The sequence below is a fragment of the Bombus vancouverensis genome, chromosome 15 (assembly GCF_051014615.1).
Source record: "Bombus vancouverensis nearcticus chromosome 15, iyBomVanc1_principal, whole genome shotgun sequence".
NCBI classification, from domain to species: domain Eukaryota; kingdom Metazoa; phylum Arthropoda; class Insecta; order Hymenoptera; family Apidae; genus Bombus; species Bombus vancouverensis.
The window spans coordinates 8,644,543-8,665,521 of NC_134925.1; the positions used below are offsets into that span (position 1 = coordinate 8,644,543).

General features: G+C 38.3%; 3 protein-coding genes across 5 annotated transcripts in view; 1 reads left to right on the forward strand and 2 right to left on the reverse strand.

Moving 5' to 3' along the window:
• Dop1R2 (dopamine receptor 2) overlaps positions 1–17,813 on the forward strand; it is an 82,697-nt gene extending 64,884 nt beyond the window's left edge. Inside the window, exons 4-6 of one of the 2 annotated variants that reach the window (XR_013060154.1) lie at positions 4,356–4,440; positions 7,148–7,443; positions 14,792–14,903. Coding sequence is in view for 1 of the 2 variants with exons in the window: in XM_076624767.1 (XP_076480882.1) it covers positions 4,356–4,440; positions 14,792–14,902 (196 nt within the window). In the remaining variant the exon portion in view is untranslated. Of the gene's footprint in view, positions 1–4,355; positions 4,441–7,147; positions 7,444–14,791 lie in introns of both variants that reach the window. The other variant, XM_076624767.1, reaches the window with a different exon arrangement.
• LOC143303644 (uncharacterized) lies at positions 1,046–3,474 on the reverse strand. Its single transcript, XM_076624766.1, has one exon. The coding sequence runs from the start codon at positions 3,439–3,441 to the stop codon at positions 1,570–1,572; it is 1,872 nt and encodes a 623-aa protein (XP_076480881.1). The 5' UTR covers positions 3,442–3,474; the 3' UTR covers positions 1,046–1,569.
• A 19-nt stretch (positions 17,814–17,832) lies between the features above and the next one.
• Positions 17,833–20,309, reverse strand: LOC117166172 (solute carrier family 25 member 44). 2 transcript variants are annotated; one of them, XM_033349931.2, is made up of 6 exons: positions 20,067–20,309; positions 19,748–19,856; positions 19,354–19,666; positions 18,989–19,293; positions 18,734–18,920; positions 17,833–18,660 (listed from the first exon to the last, which is right to left on the reverse strand). In XM_033349931.2, the coding sequence occupies exons 3-6, from the start codon at positions 19,526–19,528 to the stop codon at positions 18,341–18,343; spliced, it is 987 nt and encodes a 328-aa protein (XP_033205822.1). In that variant the 5' UTR covers positions 19,529–19,666; positions 19,748–19,856; positions 20,067–20,309; the 3' UTR covers positions 17,833–18,340. The 2 variants fall into 2 exon arrangements, with proteins under 2 accessions (XP_033205822.1, XP_033205819.1); XM_033349928.2 differs by lacking the exon at positions 19,748–19,856.
• Positions 20,310–20,979: the final 670 nt, after the last annotated feature.

Consider the following 20,979-nt stretch of genomic DNA (forward strand, 5'->3'; position numbering starts at 1 on the left):
AATTTCCCATAATTACATAGAGATGCGTAGTCTGTTGATAATATAATATATTTTATTAAGTAATTTCAAAGTTGAAAATTACATATAAATTAATCTTAAAGTATCATACATTTGCGACGTTGATATCGTGTTCGTTTATTCATATATTGCGGATGCTTGTTTAAATTTAGATTGTTATGAATAATCACTAAAGAAATTTCCTTTATCCTCTAAATATTATAACTTGTATTTCCTGTATTCTGACATGTTATATAAATTCTGTACGTTTTGGTTCATTTAAATTTTCAACACACGATAGAACGCTATATAAAGACAGATCGAATATTCCAATACATTTCTCAAATGAAAACAGCTTTCAATTCCAGGTTGTCACAACATTCTACTAGTAATAAGAATTCGAGAATAACATTAGCTGGAATGGAATTGATGCACAAAGTTGATGATATAAAAATATGATGCAATATAACCTTAACCACATATTATACAATCGACAGTATAATCCAACGAAATAGCCAAACTTTATAGCCTGTAAAATTAAAACTAACAGCTCGAAATTCCGCGTGGATCGTTGAGAATAATACGGTAATTACGTTACCCCCTCGCGGATTTTGCCTGAAATACCACCAACTAAGAACGTAATACGTTCAATCGTCATTTGAGATCTTTATGATCCGCTTTTATCCATATAAATTGTAGCTAATCGATCGAAGAAATTCACCTTACGATACGCGACAGTTCGTCTCCTGTTAGGACCGTTAACTCTCCTTCGATTACGAAAAGAATGATTCGATTCGATCAGGAATGAACCAAATGACTGTACGAGGATTATTTTCGGAGTTGGATAAGGGATGAAGTTTAGTATTGACACATTCTTCCGGGAAATCTCCGACTTCCTTTGCTATTCTTCGAAAAGATCGCAAGAAAACTGAAACTTCGTGCACGTAGGAATTAAACGGAAACTTCAAACCTTTATTATCGAAGATTATTTCAGAATGCAAACATACATACAAAAGTTTGAAATTAAATTGTATATTTTAACACCACAACCATCAAATCTAACAAAATAATGCGTTCCACATCTTTTTCTGCAATTACTAGGCCACACTGTCAAACGTATACTATGGCTACACATAGATGTAAAATTAATCATAAAAATGCTTTTCTTGGATAGGAGAGAGAGAGGATATTTAATTATCATGAAAGGGTATCGCAACTTAAAAAGGATTGAAAAACACTAACCGCTTGTGACGTCTACGTATTGCGCGATTAAAACTAAGACATAAATCTATGACGTAAATTGTCTATTTTGATAGATTCAGCAAGAGGATTATATCTAATTTGCGCGCCCATCCAGCCGCAGCCCAATATCCATCTATAATTTAAAAAGCGAAAGCCGATAATCCACGGTAGAACGATATCCACCCACTCGACACTTTTTGCGATCGATGACAATTTGACTGGTGCTCGATTTCACAATTTCCCATATCAAATGAACGTCTATCGATAAATATATAATTTAATATTGAGATTCCAAACTGTCGGAACTTCTTTTTGTCGCATCTTCCGAGATTACTGAAGAAGCTTGGAAGGATAGAGCACGACTTCGAGAATGATGAACAAGAAACCACTGGAGAACCCAATGGCGACTAATAAAAATGCTGGAACGAATTGCTGCAAGTGAAGTTCTGTTTTGTATTCTTCGTCCTGTGCAGTTTGCGATAACATAGCGCGCAAGTTCTTTTCTAAAGCACTCTGGATCAGAAAATCTAATATTCCAAAATCGATGTATTTGTTGATCTCTTCGTTGAGGTGTTCCAAATACGGGGATCCCTTCCAGGTAGCCAAAGCCAGAGGAAAACTGCATATCACATCTGTGGTTATGGTGTACGCTTGTGTCGTCTCGATGGCATCACTGCGTGAAGAATTTAACACTATGACCAACGCAAAAGAGGAATTCGTTCCGTCCAAAAGATCGTAATATTGCTTTAGGTACGCATCTTGATCAAATATCACAAATTTTTTTCGTACACTTTCAACAATTTCATCCTGGTCAAATATTTCGAACAATCTCGCGAATGCCGCTGTCCCGCCGATTTGAAACGACGATGAGATCAGCTCTTTCATCGTTTCGAGCTTCAGGTCGGACATATTGATCAGTTGATCGGCCAAAGAATCCACGTAAAGTTGCGTGAGAAATAAACCGAAGATGCACCACGCGAGGAAGTGAATTTTAGTTGAAAGTCTGGTGGGCTGACGCGCAGTGGAGACTCCAATTATCAGAGCAAATATATCTAAAAAGGAGAGATCACGAAATAAGAAGATTTTGACGACGCAACCCAATAGTATAGATCCTCCTACTGCTGCCCAGACGTACTGCTGAAATGGCTGAACCAGTCCTTTCAGTGACACGTTAGGAACCTTTGGGACTAGCCACACCACTTTCGACGTGTCATACGAGCTCGAGTAATCTATATCCTCGTAAGACTGCTGTAGAATACGTCCAATAACGAAGTCGGCGTTAATATCGTTATAGATGTACATTTGCACCTGTTCCGCATAGCTGGTATTATCGTTCCACACGACTTTTTCTCGCTCGATTTCCTGGCCTCTTAACGCTTCCTCTGTCAATGCTCCCTCGAACCCCGATAAACGCTTTGAATCATTTGAAACTATCACATATGGAGACTGTTCGAAGTAGGCTACCTTCAAAACACAACCGTTCGTCTTCGGCGCACTGATGTGTTTCAATTTACTCCAAGAATTTCCTTCACATCTGTCCAAGATAACTGGAGAAGATACGGTGCATATTTTACCGGGTTGAAAAGTGAGGCTACCAGCAGCGAGGACAGAATCACCAACTTTTGCTAGGATGACGACAGTAGCGATTCTTCGGGACCACATCGATTGCATTACAACGTCAGCGTGCTCGAGGAAGCTTTCTTCGTCTTGAAACGAGCTTATTAATATCGTAATAAAAGGACAAGCGCGATCGCAAGGTTCGAGTATGTAATGATTGTCCTCGAGACTGTTAGCGTTCTGCATCAGGACGATCGTGCTCAAGGCGGATTCGTGTGTCTCGAAGTCCAGGTCTACAGTGTGTTTGAAGAATGCGGAATAATTGTAAAGACTTCTCACGAACGACTGAACTATGTTCTGGATACTTTCTTCGTTATCTATTGCTACGAAAGAGATTCTATCTGGTCTGTGTACGTACTTTTCCAAGAAACTGTTGATGCAAGGTATCGACGTTAAAAATTCTTCTCGTTGATTCTCCTCGTCTAACAGACTTTCGATGATCAATCTTCGATGACCTGGTTTATTTTTCTTTTCGTACACGTCGGAATAGGTTTGAGGTACGACGATGGGCCGCGTGAGATGTAAGAAAGTAAAAACGAAGAGAAGCACGGTAAAACGGCGAAGGCACGACCGAGAGAGCGACATTCCTGTGAAGTTTCCACGAGGACAAAGGCTGTACTGCTCTTTGTGAGTGGTTCACTCGTGAGCAAGCAAGATAATCAAGGACTCCATGTTCTCTGTCAGATACCAATCGCTAAAGCGACCGTGAACTTATTACACAATACACCGTGAAACGATAACGAACTTTGATCAACATACATGGTGAAGACTCATTTTGTCCACGAAACAAAATTTATCTCCCGTCGATGTAGATGTAACGAGTCGGAGGACCGGTCCCTGGAGCAAGACTATTTTCCCAGTCGAAAATGAAATTCCTCTGTTTGCGTAGCAGTCGCATGTCGCATCCACGATGCAATAGAGCCTATGCAAATACTTGCAGCGCGCCAGCGATATTCGAAACAACATTTCAGTCATGCAATCATAACGTTAAAAACGCGCACCATGACGTGATCAACTTTCGAGGTCATATTATTGGACGTGTATTTCCTTGGATCAACGAGGATGCCTACTTTGAACTTCTCGGCCATTACATTTCAAGATAATCTAATGTTTTCTAGTCTATCTTCTCCGAGGCTGTTCTATATCGAAGTTTGAAATCGAAATCAAACACATGTGGTACTATTCGAAAAGTGATTCGACTTTGAAATTTCCACGCCATCACTCGACTTGTAAAAAAATAATTTGCACCATATGATGCCCCTCTTTACGCCAAACAACTTTTCAAGAAAACAGCTTTTTGATAAATTCAATGCCGCACGAGATAATCCAGCATAGCGAGATAAAGAAAACATCTTGTACACTATCCTTCTTTCCAGAAATTTCGAAGTATTTAAATACTTATAAAGGATATCACGGTGGATTAAAAATGAGGAAGACAAAACTGTAACGTTCGAAATAATGATTATCTGACTCAGCCACGCACTTCTTTTCTTTTGCAGAGCATTCGTGAGGATCCTGTGTGCTTGCTGCCCGGGGCGAGTAAGGCGGCGATATCAGCCGGCATTCAGATGTAAACCAAGTCAAGTGAGTATGAAATATTCATACCTCTCGTACAAATTGTGTACGATTTGCGCGTACAAAATATGTGCCCGTTCGGCCAGTTCGTTGTTCCCGTTTTCTACCGGCCCGAAACCCCCATCTACGGAAAACAACCCTGTTGGAGGATACCATAAATTGCCACCGAGTCACGTTCCTCGGTTTTATCTCGGAAAATGCAATGACCGGTCAGTTGTATTCGTATTCGACTCAGCGAAAGCGCCCTCCCCCTTGACATGAGCAGAAAAAGAGGAAGTCAGTTATTTCAAAGCCAGCTATTACATGACCACGATTACTCTCTCACTTATTAAGAAGAACATCGTTCAAAGTTCCACCAGGTCTGCAAACATTTTGTACATACAATCTAGATAGCCATTCGCTCTGTTGTCTTCACCTGTAATTTGTACGAAGCTACAGAATGTCGGAACGATTAGATTTCTTCTCAAAGTCGATACATAACGCTCGACTAAGATAGTCTGTCCTTTCCACGAGCAAAATCTCGTTATCATTCCATCTGCTATTCCGGAACCATGACAAAAACATCCAGCTCTCTCATCTGCGCGATCCATTAAGCTAGGTGGACTAACTTCGAAGATAGAGATCGTCGAGTAATACGAGCTTCCTTCTCGCTGATCGATATCAATGAATTTTCTATGAATGCTTAATTTCAGACCTTCTAAACTATGTCACGATATCACAGCATATCGTGATGAATCATTCATCTCCGTGAAGGCACGGAGACCGTGATTTTTCCAAAGATGGAAACAACCTCTGTAAGTTTGCTTCGAGTTCCAGAAGAAATTAGGCTTGCTTTTGTACCATTTTCCCGGCACGTTCAGGCTCGAGGGAGCAACAGGCGAAGACAAATGTCGAACCCTTCGAGACTGTGTTGCAAACCAATTCGCAGGATTTATTAGGACAATAAGCAACGCCAAGGCGAGAGAACGGTTTCAAGCCAAGTATAAAGCGGTCAAGGGAATGCGGTAAAGGGCTGTATCGAGTTATATAATCGCATAACGCGGTTTTGAAAGCTCGCCAAGAGGAAGAAATTTATTATTTCGATTGCTAAAGTTTTCATCTCGAGAAGATTCCTCTGAAGTCTTCTCTGATAACGCCGTCGGCTTAACCTACCAACAAGTTTAAGAACGTCTACGTTCTGCTTTGAATAAACGGTTCTTTTTGTATTAGATTCAAGTAAGTATGCGCTTTTCATGTCTTCATTACCTAAAAACTTCTAAATTTGATACCATTCTCATTTTAATATTATTTATTTATTCGTTTATTAACGGTTATAAATCCTTTGGAAATAGATAACAAATTCACAATGTTTTGTAAGAAGCAAACAATCTTACATTTAACTGTTATTAGTTCAACTTAATTAATATTAAATCTACGTATATAATAATACTTTAGTAATATACTGCAAATATATTAAGGTGACGTAACACGTATTTAATTCCAAAATCAAATGTGAAAATAATTTTAACGTGGAATTGATTGGCAACGTTATCGAATTTCAACGTTAGCTTTCTATAAAAAACGGAAAACGAGGCTCATCGCGTTTCTAACTCGCAATCTTCATACAGTTCACTTAATCTTTGAAATGCTTATTCACTAGTCTTTGGATTGGTCATCTTGATCGTTCATCGTTCTGTATTCATAAGAATTATCATAGCATGAACTTATCGAAGCACGAACTTATTGAATGAACTAGCTGAAGCCACCTCTTCTTTCCTAAAATCATGCGAGCTATTTCGTGGATTTTCCATATGAACGACAGGCCTCGCTTTTGAAACGGAATTCAAGTGAATATCTCTGTAAACGTATCTATCAACACCGAATATAAATGCGTTTCGAACTGTCAAGGGAAATATGGAAGGCTCGCTGGCCGAGTCCGATGCGTAGGAAAAAATGCGAATACAAGATGAAAAAGATGAAGTTGTTCGATACTATCGTCGAAACATATTGGTTCTCTTTACTTCACGAAACTTCATCCATCCCCACGACGCATCGTGTTCACAGTCTGCGGGCGGAACTTTTCTTGTTTATTAAGTGGAAAAAGTTGCAAGTAGTCAGACGGCGCAGAAAGGAAAAGAAAAATGCCGATGCTCGTTCACGTGACACGTAAACGTAATTTTCACCAGTTAAATTTACTGTTTGCGTTCGATTTCCATATAATGTCATGCCGAATTTCGTGTGGCGCTTCCGCTGGTACGGTTGAACAAATATGTAGTTTGCGCGAGTTCAAGTCGTGATATCAGGTCGAAAACTTCCAAGCTTCGAAGCCACTTCGATTAGGTATACGCAACAATGTTCTATTCCTGATATAATTCCTTTACTAGTTACTTCGTGTACACCCGTTTCCTGACTAGTGGTTTCCTCGAAAGCCGTTCGTGAAAACTTTATCTACATCGTTTACCTTTATATCGCGTTAGACGAATCTCGAATTCACAGAAAACCTATTAATCGTGCCTCTCTCCTACGTAAATATGCACCGTTTATTCGAAACAAAGGGTCTGCGCATATTGAGTTACAACAGCCTAGGATTTTAGATCGACTATAACTTCGTCGACTCTGATCGATTAACCCTGTTCAATGTATAGCGCAGAACGAGTATGCTACTGAGGCAAGGAGAAGGCTGCAAGATGAAAGGGTACGGATGGACACGGAGTCGAGTGTATTAATGTTTTTTCAGAGATTCGCATCGGGAAGGTACTACTCCGCTTATTCGCTCCACCACGTGCGAAGCAGCCGAGAGAGTTCGTGCGAGCAAACCTACATTTAACGATGGGATATCGCCGCGGTGTGGATTGTCGTCAATTGTTGGACACCTCCTCGAAACCTTTCTAGCTTCCTCCTTGTCCTTCCATTCGTTACCATCGAAGCATCGTCCTCCCTGAGACAAATCCTAACCCAGTAATCGCCCGGAGACACTTGGTACAGAGATTATCGACGAAGGACTCTGTCACCATCCCATATAACATAGTCTCGGTATGTTGATTAGTGAATGGATTTATCGATCACTGACACGCACACACACGCACACATACATCACATCTGCTACACGTATACGAGCACTTGCACCAGTAGCACCGTATGCGACGACAGTGCACGTGTTTGGTATGCTTAGGTACACGTAGCACCTCCAATCTATGTACGTTTCGAGACATCTGTGCACCCCCGATTACGATTATCCCGAGTAGAAAGACATCTCACAAAGTTTTACCCCTTTTCCTCGGAAGATTCATGCCATACATTTGAACAATTTTTGGCGAGAGAGTCGAAAAGCGCAACTGGCACGAGGACATTGATAAAAATTACAGGGACATTATTTAGAGTTTTTGTGCTTCGAGCGGAAATTGTGATATGATGAAAAAATAAAAACGCAAAAAAAAAGATGCGGAGAGAAAATAGGAGAAATATCACATTGCTCGCAAGGGAATAACATCTGGCTAGTGAACAATGATGAAGCGGCGTTCCTGCAATCGATGCAACGAATGTCGCGCAACTTCTCTGCCACAAAAATACGCGTACATAAATTTTCTATGCGCGGAACATGCTTGGCCGCGGACGAAAGAAAGTCCAAATGGCCGACAATTAATGCGACCCTCTGAAAGGACTGGCGCACCCTTCGCGCATGACGCGATTCATTTAATTTATCATCCAATTTGCAGCAAGCGTATTACTGTTCGCTGGCAGACAACGCGTAACAATTCGAAATCAATCACCTAATTCGCTTCAAGTCTCGCGATCGCAGCCGTTCATTTATCAATGCAGCTAAATTAAATTACCCGCACGATGTAATGTAATCGATCTGCCCGAAGTAATAGAGTAAGGACCGTCTCCTCCTGGCTTGGAATTTGCCGTAGGATCGAACGTTTTTTCCATGATGGATCGAAAAGAAAATTCCGAGCTGGATGCGGCGCACATGTTCGATTAACGTGCAATTGCGTTACAGCGTGTAATCGGATCAAATGAAATGCTCGTATCATACTACACCGAGAAATAAATAGCATTAACAAGAATTAGAATTGCCATTTTCGAATAAATCCAGTGATTTTAGTAATTCACCGACGAAAACTCAACGGATATATGCTGAAACCTTCATTCAACGAAAATATATAAATAAACGTAATAGAATATAAACAAAATAAGCCAGGAAAGCGAACAAATGAAAATATGTATAAATAAACGATAAAACTGCAACAGCCTGCACGATCGATGGTATCCTCGATCTGAATAAGAAGCGTACGGAATATTTTAAAAAATCGTTTTTATATTTTTTGATGAATTTTACCACGCGCCAGCTACTATAATGAAAACGATCAGTTCCTTCAAGCTGAGCCGATACATTACACTTGCAAACCACTTTGAAACTCGAACGCATCTATTCGCCGCATTAATCCTGTTTTCTGGGTGCAATCACGATCGCGTTTACGATTCATCTGCGCTACTTCATTTTGCGAGCGAACGTTCCCAGAGCTTCAAGCCACCCTTGTGAAATTCGCCCTTATCTTATTTCGTTAGACGCGGAGCACCAGCTTGCATACACCCATTCTCTCTCTCGAGATTTTACATACCTCCATAAAACGTCGACGAAACGCGGCGCCGCGTGTTCCTGCGACTCGTCCAACTTTCCAGTTGGGAAACTTACAGCTGCAGGTTGACCCTGTATTAGCTGCTGAGAACAAAAGTCGCAAGTCGAGTTTCACTTCTTTCTATTGTATTAGAATCAATAATCACCAAAAACATACATAAACACAACAGCTTTCTAACATCTCTCGACTGTTTTACGTCCTCTTTAATCGCCCTGAGCACTTTGTTATAAACATAATAGAGAGAGAGAGAGAGAGAGAAAGAGAGAGAGCTAAAAAGATGACTAGTCAAAGAAATGCGGATCTGATTGGTTATTTCCGGTAGATTCGACACAATCGCAAAGATAATCATGATTATTGGCCGAAAATATCACGTGTACGAATAAAACAATATGTACAGCAACGCGCGACGATAAGCAATAGAGACCAGTGAGTACCCTAGTCGTCTTTCCAGCTTTGTCTCCATTAGTTTATCGCTTCTTGCGCAATATCTCAATTTAAATAATTATCATTACTCCAATCACTTGAAATACGCATTACGATTACCGTCGATAGTAAGTGACAGTACGTGACGAAGTAAGCGACGTGCTGAAGACGTTAAACTACTTTCAGAGAGGAACACGATCTAAACGAACGAGTTAATCCTGCTGACTAGTTTCCGAAAACATCGAAACCGATAGCCATCTAGTTCGGTTTAACCGCGAGATTGGCGCATCTCGGGTCAGTGAATTAGCTCAATTCCCTGGGAAACTTTACAATATGTCAGGCAAACGTGACACGGCTGTGCCGTTTCTCATGAACGAGGGTTCAAGGAATGTATAACGGTACGAACTGCGAATGTCGGCATGAAAGTCCCGAAAAGCAAGGGGACATGAATTACGAGCAGTGTCTGTCGCCGGAAGAGATATAAATGTCGGAAACGGGCGGAGCTGTCCATCCCTTGCCGGCCCACTCCATAACCCTCGAGATCGCCATTTTCCAAATAACAATTTAGAAAAAGAATAATAAATCACCGAGGCGATCTACGGATCCTCATCAATCGCTCGACGCCCGATTGCCCTGGACATCTTGTTCAACGTCGACTTTACGGCCTGTCGTATTTTCGCGTCGATATCTTTCCTCTCGCGATTTTTATTGCCATCCCGGAGAGAAAAAAAGGAAACGAGGCGTCGCTACTGGGATTATCGCCGTCGGCCAGCAAAGTTCGCTCGAAGGAACTTGCGACACAGAACATGGCAATTTAACGGAAACGAAAAATAGAATAACGCTTTGCTCGATTTTCAGGTAGAAAAGGGGTGATTTATTCCAATAGCCAAAAGGAGGTTTATCGTGTTGAACGTTGGTCAGTCACGGTGTCTACGCTGTGATACAATATAAATATATATACATATTTCTAGCGGAATTCACGATTGTAAATCGTTCGCGCGTATGTTCGGTTACGCTTATACATATACATACGTATATTGTATATAGTAACATTAGTATTTGAACACTTTGCCCTAGGAATCTCTTATGTCCATATCGTGTTATAGGAAATGTAAAATTACATTATCACTGTGATGTGGCATGAGTGTCGCGATTATATTGATTTTTGAAATTAATTTGAAAATTAGTCAGTTGTACTGTATATTAGTCAAAGTGTAAATGTCTATCGTAATATAAATTCAACGATGACTAGGAAACCACGACTTGAAATCATTTCACGCGAACTCAATAGAAATAGAAAATCGAGAAAAGTTTAAATCTCTCGTTCAGAATTAGACGGGCCTAGCCTGGCTACTCGTAACTACTCCAACTACCACTGCTACTCTAATTAACGTGTCACGAAATTCTTCGACATCGATGTATTTGTCCCTCTCCTTTTCCCATCGATTGAACCTCGACGAATCATATTTCGGTCATGTTGCTTCGATTGGCTAATTAAAACACATGTTTGTCGCATTTTAATTACGTTTCCCCATTATTCACGATGAATTTTTCCCGTAACGCGTGTCGTAACGGGCGTCGGAATACGAGTAGAATTATCGAGGCCAGGACGTTTGACTTTAATTAAATTCCTTTATTGTACCGGTTTAAATATCGACTTGCATACTTTTTCGAAAACTCTTGGTCAAACGTTTCGTGCTTCGACGTTCTCGTGCTTGAATCATCGATCCGTCTGCCGTTAATTAACTAATTTCCCTGAGACCGACACGATAGAGAAATAAAGACAAGATATGTACAATGACGAGATAGAACTCGGAGAGCTCCTCGCGAGCTGATGTAGGCACGAAACGCGCTTTTAATCGAATTGCATTGTCCGGAAATAAGCACGAAGTCAACGACGACAACTTGGCTCGGTCGAGATTCGACGCGGCATTGTAATCACGAAAATGAACCGTCGAGAGGCGGCGAAAATTCGTGACGTTGCATTTTGTACGATTTAACACCTACAGGCCAGGTTTTTGATTGTCTCCCTCTCGCTTTCGACTATAAATTCAATCACGCGAAATCTCGATTTCTATTCGTGTGCGCGAAAGGGAAATGGACAGGAACATGTAACACCGTTAGCACACCATTTGAAAAAGCTTTTTTTTATACATTCCCACTCGTGTTCATATTTGTAAATTTTTCTTCTTTTTTTTCCGTGTTACTATCCCTTCAAAATGAAAGAACAATCACAACAAACCCTGAGATTCGATATTCGTTGACTAAACGATTTAATAAACCGATTGCCGTCCATACGCCTTCCTCAAGTTCAGTAACGCGATCGATCGTGACCAACGTAAAAAGACGCACAAAAACGTCGAGCTTTACTACTAGTTATACCGATAAAATACGTTAGCAGAGGAAAGTATCGCGAAAAAAAAAAAACACAGAAACGATCCCGCGACCGATTGTAACCAGATCTGGGTGGAAGTTGACCTAGATACTTTTAGTTTCGTTAAACCGCCAGGGGATGAAAGACGGAACTATAAAACCCAGAGAAAAAGCTGAGAAGAAACAGGAAACCGATCCGGTCAATCCTCCGGAGATTTCAAGGTTTGATAAGATAAACGAGGAAACTTTTGCGTTGACACGCTAGTCACCCCTCGAGATCAAACGAATGAAACATCATTGCGAAGATGAATTTCTTGTGTCGCGCTGAGATTCCAATTATCCTCTCTTCGGTAGACAACTGCCAGCTCGACTGTTCTCAAGAAACAGAATCTAAAGGCAACAGTGCACCTCGTAAAATGAGTAAAATGAGTGCACCTCAAAGAAACTACTAACAAGTCATGGGGATCTTCAAATTCTTATAAATCTTCCTCAAGATCTTCAAATTCACACAAATTTTTCTCAAGATTTATAAATTCATACAAATTTCCCTCAAAATCTTCAAGATCAAGGCACTATAACTAGAGAACACGATATTACATGTGAAGATAGCAGGATGAAAACATAATATGTACATCTTTGTTGATTTTGATTAAGATTTTGATGGTTGACATTTTTGAAGAGGACGGAAAAATATATGGTTACCTCTAAACCCAGGAAAGACAATTTTGATAACGTATGATTGATTGAGAGCATAATGGATTTTAAAACTCGCTTTATAAATAGTAGAAAAAGAAAAGTCAATAAAAAACGTGACTTATCGTGTTTTTCATACAATAAACTCAAGCGGATAACAAATTGGAATTAAAGACAAGTACGAACGTTTTGAGTATTTGTACATCAGGTATAATTCAATCAAAAAGTTGATTTTTTTATTATATTTTCAATTCTACGAGAGAAGAACGTTTCTTTTTTCGCTGTCAAATTCTTAGTCCCTGCTATAACTGGGATGATCAAATGTGTTAAATTTAGACTGAAAAAAGGAATTTTTTTTTATTTATTTACAAGCAGGTTAAATAACTCACTTGTTGAATTACTCCAAAACTTTTGTTCTTCTATCAAAAGATGCCAATATGTGTATTTTTACATTTTTTACATTATGCAATGATTAGTCGTAAAAACGTCCTACAAATATTGGAATAATGAATATATTCCGATATTATTAATACAACAAATGTTCCAATAATCTGAAATACATTTGGTAAATCCGATATTTCTGCTGTGTCATGAATAAAATCTGTTTTATAGCAGCAAACACTCATAACGTTCGTTTTTCATTGTTCTTACTAAATGACGCAATTACAAACAATTCATTATATCTGTCCTATGTTGTTCATTGCAACTAGCGCATGCAACATTTTTGTATCGTCAAAAGGAAATATCGAGTGGCGACGAATTTATTACACAGCCATGAATTTAGCCAAGAGTTTAATACCCATGAACAACAGTGTATATAAGCGAGGCGTAAAAGCTAACTGAATTTGTGGAAAATTGAGCGATTAATTCACTTAAAGACACCCCTATTGGGACAAAACCAGCGGTAAATTCAGCGCAATGTTTCATCCGCGAAATCTGCCTGCTAGTCGATACGGTATTTGCGGTGACAATTTTTCCATGGCCCACCGCTTCGGCTCGGGTATTGAGTTATTTGGTTTATGGGCACCAGAGCCATCGAAAATCGTTTCATTGTCATGTGCTGCTCTATCGAACCGCCTATTCGCGATTCATCCGGACTCTCTCCTCTCCGGATTCGACGCAAAGGCGCGACTACATTGAGCGTGAGCGTGAACCGGAAACCTTTCTCCGTTGATCCGTTGTGACCTTTAAAAAAGAAACGAAGGCTGCTACATCCTCCGTGGAAATCTATCGATTCGACGACGATCGCGAGTTTCTCTTCGAGATTAAAACAGAACTCTGTCCTGAAGCATCGAGCGACAAAAGAATAATCTGTTTTAAGAAGAACGATTCTTTTCGAATATCAAAGAGAAACTTGGCAGTGATAAATACGTTCTGTAGATAACGTTTCGTTCTTACGAGAATTGGATGCATTCCAAGAGGAAAAGTGAAGAGGAAAACGATCGATGCGTAAAAGCTGAGAAAGGTGGAAGTTCGAGTTTCATAAAAATACCGGATAAAGTTGTTCTCAACGCTCTTTTCAGCAAACAACGAGAAGAAAATTCGATCTGCCCTTTTTCCAGCATAGGAAACCAACACTTTTCTAATTCCAACGTAAAGGAAAGGCCATCTATGATACGGAGCATATATAAAAACCGATGAAGAGATAGAGCGTATAACTGGCCGATAAAACAAACACAACGGATTACGGAAAGCAGGCAATGCGGGCTTGTATGCATCAATAGCGTTCGCGAGTTACACGAACGATGCAAGATAATTCGTCCTAATGCACGAGAAGCATTAACCGGCACATTCGTTGCGCCATTGTTCGATTTCATTTTTTACTCTCTTCTAGAGTCCATTTTCCCCTGTTTCCTCCAACTGAAACATCCAAGCGACGGAAACGCGCATCCGAAACCGATTGACCTACATTCTCCTTTCCTAAACCAGCTAATTTACAAGCTCTGTGTGGTATAAACAATATTCTCCATGATTTCTATGTAAGTCTCGTAGGTACTCTCAACCACTACAAACATACTTTACGGGCTAGCGTAATGTAAAGATCGGATTTAAAGGGAGAGGAAGTGGATATTTCCCAGGCTTTAGAGGGCAGAGAAAATACGGCACCTTTTCTAATCTAACACCGGATTAAGGCTAACTCGATCACGATCCAATTCTACCTCTCAATTGTACATACGCGCACCGAGCACACGGTGAACGTATCTCTCAGCAACGACATATATTTTTTGAGAATATAATTGTTCTGATTACAGTACGTTTCCGGAGCGAATACCAGCGGCGAGGCGAGCCGCGTCAGCTACAGTAGCGTTAGTCAAAGCAGCGATGGTGGTGCTGGAACTATACTACCCAGCGGCGGGATGTGACGACACACGGGGGCCCGGTCTGGGCCTCGACGAGAACGCGCCATCCGTTTCCGGGACACGTGATTGTAGGTTCGCTTATGGATAGATTTTTTCATCATTTTGTCTCGGAAGTACTCGTTTCAAAAGTAGAATCGAGCCAAGAGACGAGGAAAACCAAGACGACCGTTCACCGGCCCCCGTGTGTGCTTCCGACAGAACAAACCGTGGATCTCGTCGTGGATAAGGATATAAGGATAAGCGACGTGTTTCCGTTCCTCCTTATCGTCGAGCTTCATCGGTGACGAAATGTGGACCACGAAGAAGCGTGATGCGCGACCCGCAACAATTTCCTGTATAGAAAAAGCAACAGTAATCTCGCGTTTTGTACCTCCGGCGAAAGATCTGGTGAAAATTGAATTGCGGGGAAGGACAGTACCGTATATCGAGTCAGATGGCTCGTTACCGTTTTTACGTTCGGATACCTTCGATACTTTGTAGCCTTTTAACGAACCTCCGTACACGGAATCGTAAATCGAGCAGCGGCGATGCGCCGTTGGTTACACGGCGAGTTTAGCGTATCTTTCCTCGATTCCTCGATTCCTCCATCTCAATGCACCAAGCAAATCGTATACCGTTTTCTTTCGATACAATTAAATCCGTTACCGTTCCCTGGAGATCGTGAGCCGAATTTCGAGATAGAAAATACACGATAATACACTTTGTTCCTGTGTGCGTTGCGCGTTTAGAAGACTGACGATTGAACGTTTGGAAACGTTTAACGTAATATGAGATTGATATACTTTGAATTTCCAGGGACCGGCGATCTCTCGTGTCGGTGCATTGACAGGCGACTGTATGAACGAAAAGTATGCACAAAGTTAAAATAACGAGGAACGAATATTACCGCTCGAAGCTGCCTGTCGATCAACAAAGAGAAAACAAAGGGAACACGTGAAAAAAATAGAATACTTGCGAAAAATTAACAGCGTTCCCTCGGAAAAAATTGTATTCACCTGCGAAAATTCAATATGCGCGTACCTACTGTACCGCTCTTCCAGTAACGTTGATCGCTAAATACACATACTCGAATGGATTCGGTGTGGTAACCACTGTCTAGATTGAACGAAAGTTAATTTAAAGTTTCCTCGACCGACACAAGACTGGCAAAATCGAAAAGTATTTTCCTCGAATTGACGAACAGGATTCTGCGAAACTAAACTGATACCAAGGCCAATGTAACTTAATCGATGAATAAAATAACAAAGTTATAGTCTGGTTAATGTTTTAAAAAAGCACGATTTCAAATTCACAAACGTTGATCGCCAATTTCAAAAAGTAAAAATAAATAGTTTGATTCGGTTGGAGATTAATTGATCGAATTAAGCTCTGTATACATATTGTTAATTTAAATACTCCAAAGTCGTTTCCTCCATTCATAAAATCTATTCAACGTAATACATCGTATCGGACAATCTTTATTCGATAGATAGATACCTCTACTTTCACTGGCGAATATTTTTGCAGAGCGATTATTTATTTTACAAAGATTATCTTAACATAAGCATTTGTTGTTGTACATAAAACGATTATCGTGCAATTGTAAATATTAGAACATTGTGACATCAACTTATGTGAAACGTATATAATGTATGAGAAACTGTAACAATGCGTGTATCGGTAGGAATATATACAAACGTTTTCTCGGGTAAAAAATATATTCAATATTAATTCAATAATCCTATCTCACTAAAGAAAAAAAAAGAAACTACGAAGAAAATCAGATCGAACATTCGCTATTCATGAAAAGTTATGTCATCTGCTTGTTTTAGCTGTGACATATTAACTCTTTGCATGTAAAACTAAAAATCTGAATATTGTACGATACAATAGAAGAAAGAAAAGATTAAAAAGGTGTTAATGTTAAAATAAACAAATGTTTTACCTCGGATTTCAAACCAACGAAAACTAGTCTAGTCTTGTACCATCCAATAGTGATTATGCTGTTTTCTTGTAAATCCATTAAGTTCCGTTTTCGAAGCAACATTTTATATTATACTTATTTTCATTTATAAACTTTCAAAATCACGGTATAAGAACGTCTGCTAACATAATCCCTTTCATTTTAGAAAATTCGTTCGCACGAAGAAAATAGCGCGTAATTGGTTGGCGTCTTAACAAGTCTAGTCATTGTACATACTGTACTGTAAGTTCGTTGAAGCTCGAAAATTTAATAAAAACGAAAAAGATGGAACAAATAATCAGAAAAGAAAATCGTAAATCCCGCTCTAAAAGTGTTTTTCACAGCCTTGAATAGAGGGCGCTTTGTATATATTAGAAATTTGAGCGTCAAATTCAAACGCTATTCGTAACTTTCTACTTGTAAAACTCACGTCATTGATTCAAGCATATACATATTCTTGCTGTGTTAAAAATGCATGAAATAATAGCAAATTCTTAATTAATCCGTAATACTTTCGTTGGAAAACACTGTTTTCACAAAGTATTTCTATATGTACACGCAACTTTTGTTATTCAGAAACTGGATACTACGTTTAATAGTACACTATAAAAACTTGCATTTCACAAACTATTACCAAATCATCATACATATAAGCATGAACGAAGAGATTGAACGAATGTGAATGCGTATGCATTACGCATTATATTGTATAGACTAAGAATTCCCTGGCCTGTACACATAATATAGAGAATGTGATGAATCGTCGTCATATTTAATTTTTAAGAGATAGATAACGTGCATACTCGAAAAGTATCAGTTCATATACAAGAGTCACATTATCAAGACCACTTAAGTACCTTCGAAAAAAATGTGTCTATCAATATGCTGTCCTTTATAATAAAATGGAAATGAGAAAGATATTATTCTCTTTTTACCTATCCTTTATCATGAATTAATAAAATAAATGATGAACAACAGGATACACGTACAATTCGACGTAGCTAACAAATTTATTTATTTCACATATTTAATTTTATGTTATAGAAACATACTCTCTTTATATTTTATCACAACAATATGTCTGACACTTACTAAACTACAAAATTCATACGTTGTATGATGTATGAAAAAAAAAAATAATACAAAATACATTCCTATTCTTTTAAAGATGTTGGGAAGCTCTGGATGATATATAAACACTAGGAAAGATATTGCAAATACGATTAACACGTAATTATATTCTCGTTAAAATTTATAATTACTTTTATTATTTAAAATAAACATTTCGTCGTGTTTTCATCATACCTATTAACCACGATTGCAATTACATTGCATTAAAATGTACTATTATGAATATAGTTTATAAATCGCTAAGATCATTAATGATCTTGTTCTTTTCTCTTTGGTGCGTATCTCAGTTGCTTTTGCTTAAAATACAGCAGAATTTGTCGAAAAATGCATGACAAGAAAACAACTATTACAAGTTTTAAAGAATAAATTCACCATCTAATGTAACCTTTGTACTCTTCAATTATGCTGAATCTTTTAATAGTTTCATATCCTAGAATTATTGAAAAACTAAAACAAGCAGACTGTACAAGGCGCGCGGAAAGTCCCTTTGTGAACATTTGCAATCTTTCTTCCATCCATAAAACTTTGAATGTATTAAACATACTATCTAATCTTTGTACTTGTAACCTTGCCCGTACGATATCTAAAGGATTTGTAATAATTGTTGTGGTAAACCCTCCTAATGTACCAGCAAGAGCTTGAATAAACAAGTGAGAGACCCACTCTGGGAACAATTTTATAAGCTCATCTATCGACAAAAATGAAAAAAGTTATTATCTAAATTCAATTTATTTTTCATGCTATCATTTCAAAGCAATTACCCTGGTATGATGTGTATAAGCCCCACCAAAGAGCACTATTGGGAACATAAGCGCACAATGATGCAACATATCCTCTATAAAAACCTCTATAGCCATCTCTCCGATAAATTAACCTGATAATATCTGTCGAAATTTGAGTCCGGGATTTTCCTGGCTCAAGAATTAAACCCAATGGATTTATACCCATCTGTAAATGACATGTGAAAGATAAAAAATAAAATAAATGAATATTCATATTTTTATCCTTGCATTTACCTGATCTATATATCTTCCATGTTTATTATAATTGATCCCCAGAACCATTAAGTGCTGACTTAGAACATCAAAGGGAACTACTATTGTCTGTCCTACCAAACTAGCAGCTCCACCAGCAATTAGTGCTTTTACTCGTGAGTCTATATTACCTATAACATTGTTCTGTCCAAGTATATGACGCATTCCTTCGTAAGTAGATACATAAAATACACCAGATACAGTTTGTATAGAACTTATCCAAAATCCTCTATACAGACCACCTATACCTTCTACCTTGTAAATCTTTCTGCAAGCATCTAGCATTCCTGGAAGATGTTGATATTTAATACTTTATCATTTTAATTAAATTGTATTTAAAAATTTACCATTGTACATGTTGTTATGTTTCTGAACTTGTAAGCGGGTTTTAATTACTGTTAAGGGATATAGACAGCAACGCACAGAAAATGATGAGAGCATGCTCAATGGAAAAAATTTGGTCTTATCCATCATTTCCCATTCGATGGTACGTATGAAATGTGGCGTTTCTACTGCAGACATCTTGTAATTTTATGACACTATTAAATCCACTATAATTATAACACTTATGCAGTAAGGATTGTGGGTTCCTCTGTTTAATTTGATGCTGCATATCTCATTGATATTTTTTGGGAATTAATACCCAAATCATTTACAAAACTGATAAGAGAAAAATGTTTATGTAAGTATATTTTTTCTACTTTATGCTTTTAAAATTATTTAGCACTACAAAGAAATAACCTTCCAAGAAACTTTGTCACACGAGGTAGTAATAGAACAAACGCACTTCAAATTTGTCAGAGCTGTTTCATATACTATCATCTATTTATCATATATCCAATTTGTCATACTATATAGAGAACAGAGATAATTCATTTAAATAAAGTCTCTAGTTAATTTTATAATGAACTACAACCACAATGCAACGATAACATTATAAATATATTTGAATAAAAACTTCACTACCATAGTCACAACTCAAAAGTCATTGCCAACAAAAATAAATATAAAAATTATCAATCGACGAAGGTTTAGAAAGTCATACACTGTTATAACTTACAGAGATGCAATACTTGATATAATAATGGAACTCTTCCAGTGGTCATAACATCATTAATAGCTATATTACAATAGAAATAACAATCTTCCACAGTATCATGAATTTATCCTAACCAAATACATTCTTATATTATGCAATGCGTAGAACTATTTTAGTTCCAATCAGTAGCTTATAATCATTGGTTTAAGTAAAAAGTTAAACGCATGAGATAAAGAAGTGTTTATGAAAATCTGATAGTCTGATCTAAATTTTCTTATGATTCATGATTCTACGCATGTGTAAAAATATTCGCATAGCAAGTAGCGGAATCCATGAGTGAACTTGTGAAACATTATCGTACCAAGATCAAAAGACACCGGGAGATGCCGCTCGTGGTATCTTTAAATTGCAACATTGACTAAAATACATATATAGAGGTTTATTAAAGCAAAAGATAGATTCGACATTATGCAAATATATGTACTACATATCATGTAGACTTCGCGTCTCACTTTCTGAGATACGTACCCGAATTTGCTACAACAAACAGAAAAATTATATTCAACTCAATCTTCGAACGCAATGGAACCAGTAACTAGAAAAGCTCTTCATTGATTAAACGTATAAGCTCAAGAGAGCACCTAATGAATTCTTTAGTAACTCATTAAAGAAAATTACATTAGCTATAGTTGGAATTAAAAATAAATTTTACCATAAAATGACGAAGAATATACAGGCAGCCACATGGAAGACTACCATCCAAAAACAGGAATCTGCTTCCACAGTCCAGTGGAAAAAAATTGAGCATGATATAGACGCAACACTACTTCAAAAAACGCGATCGTTCATCAGCGCAACTCTACTTAGAAAAGCAATTAAAACAATCGCGATAGACAATCGCAACACTAATTCTTAAATCAAAAATTAAATTAAT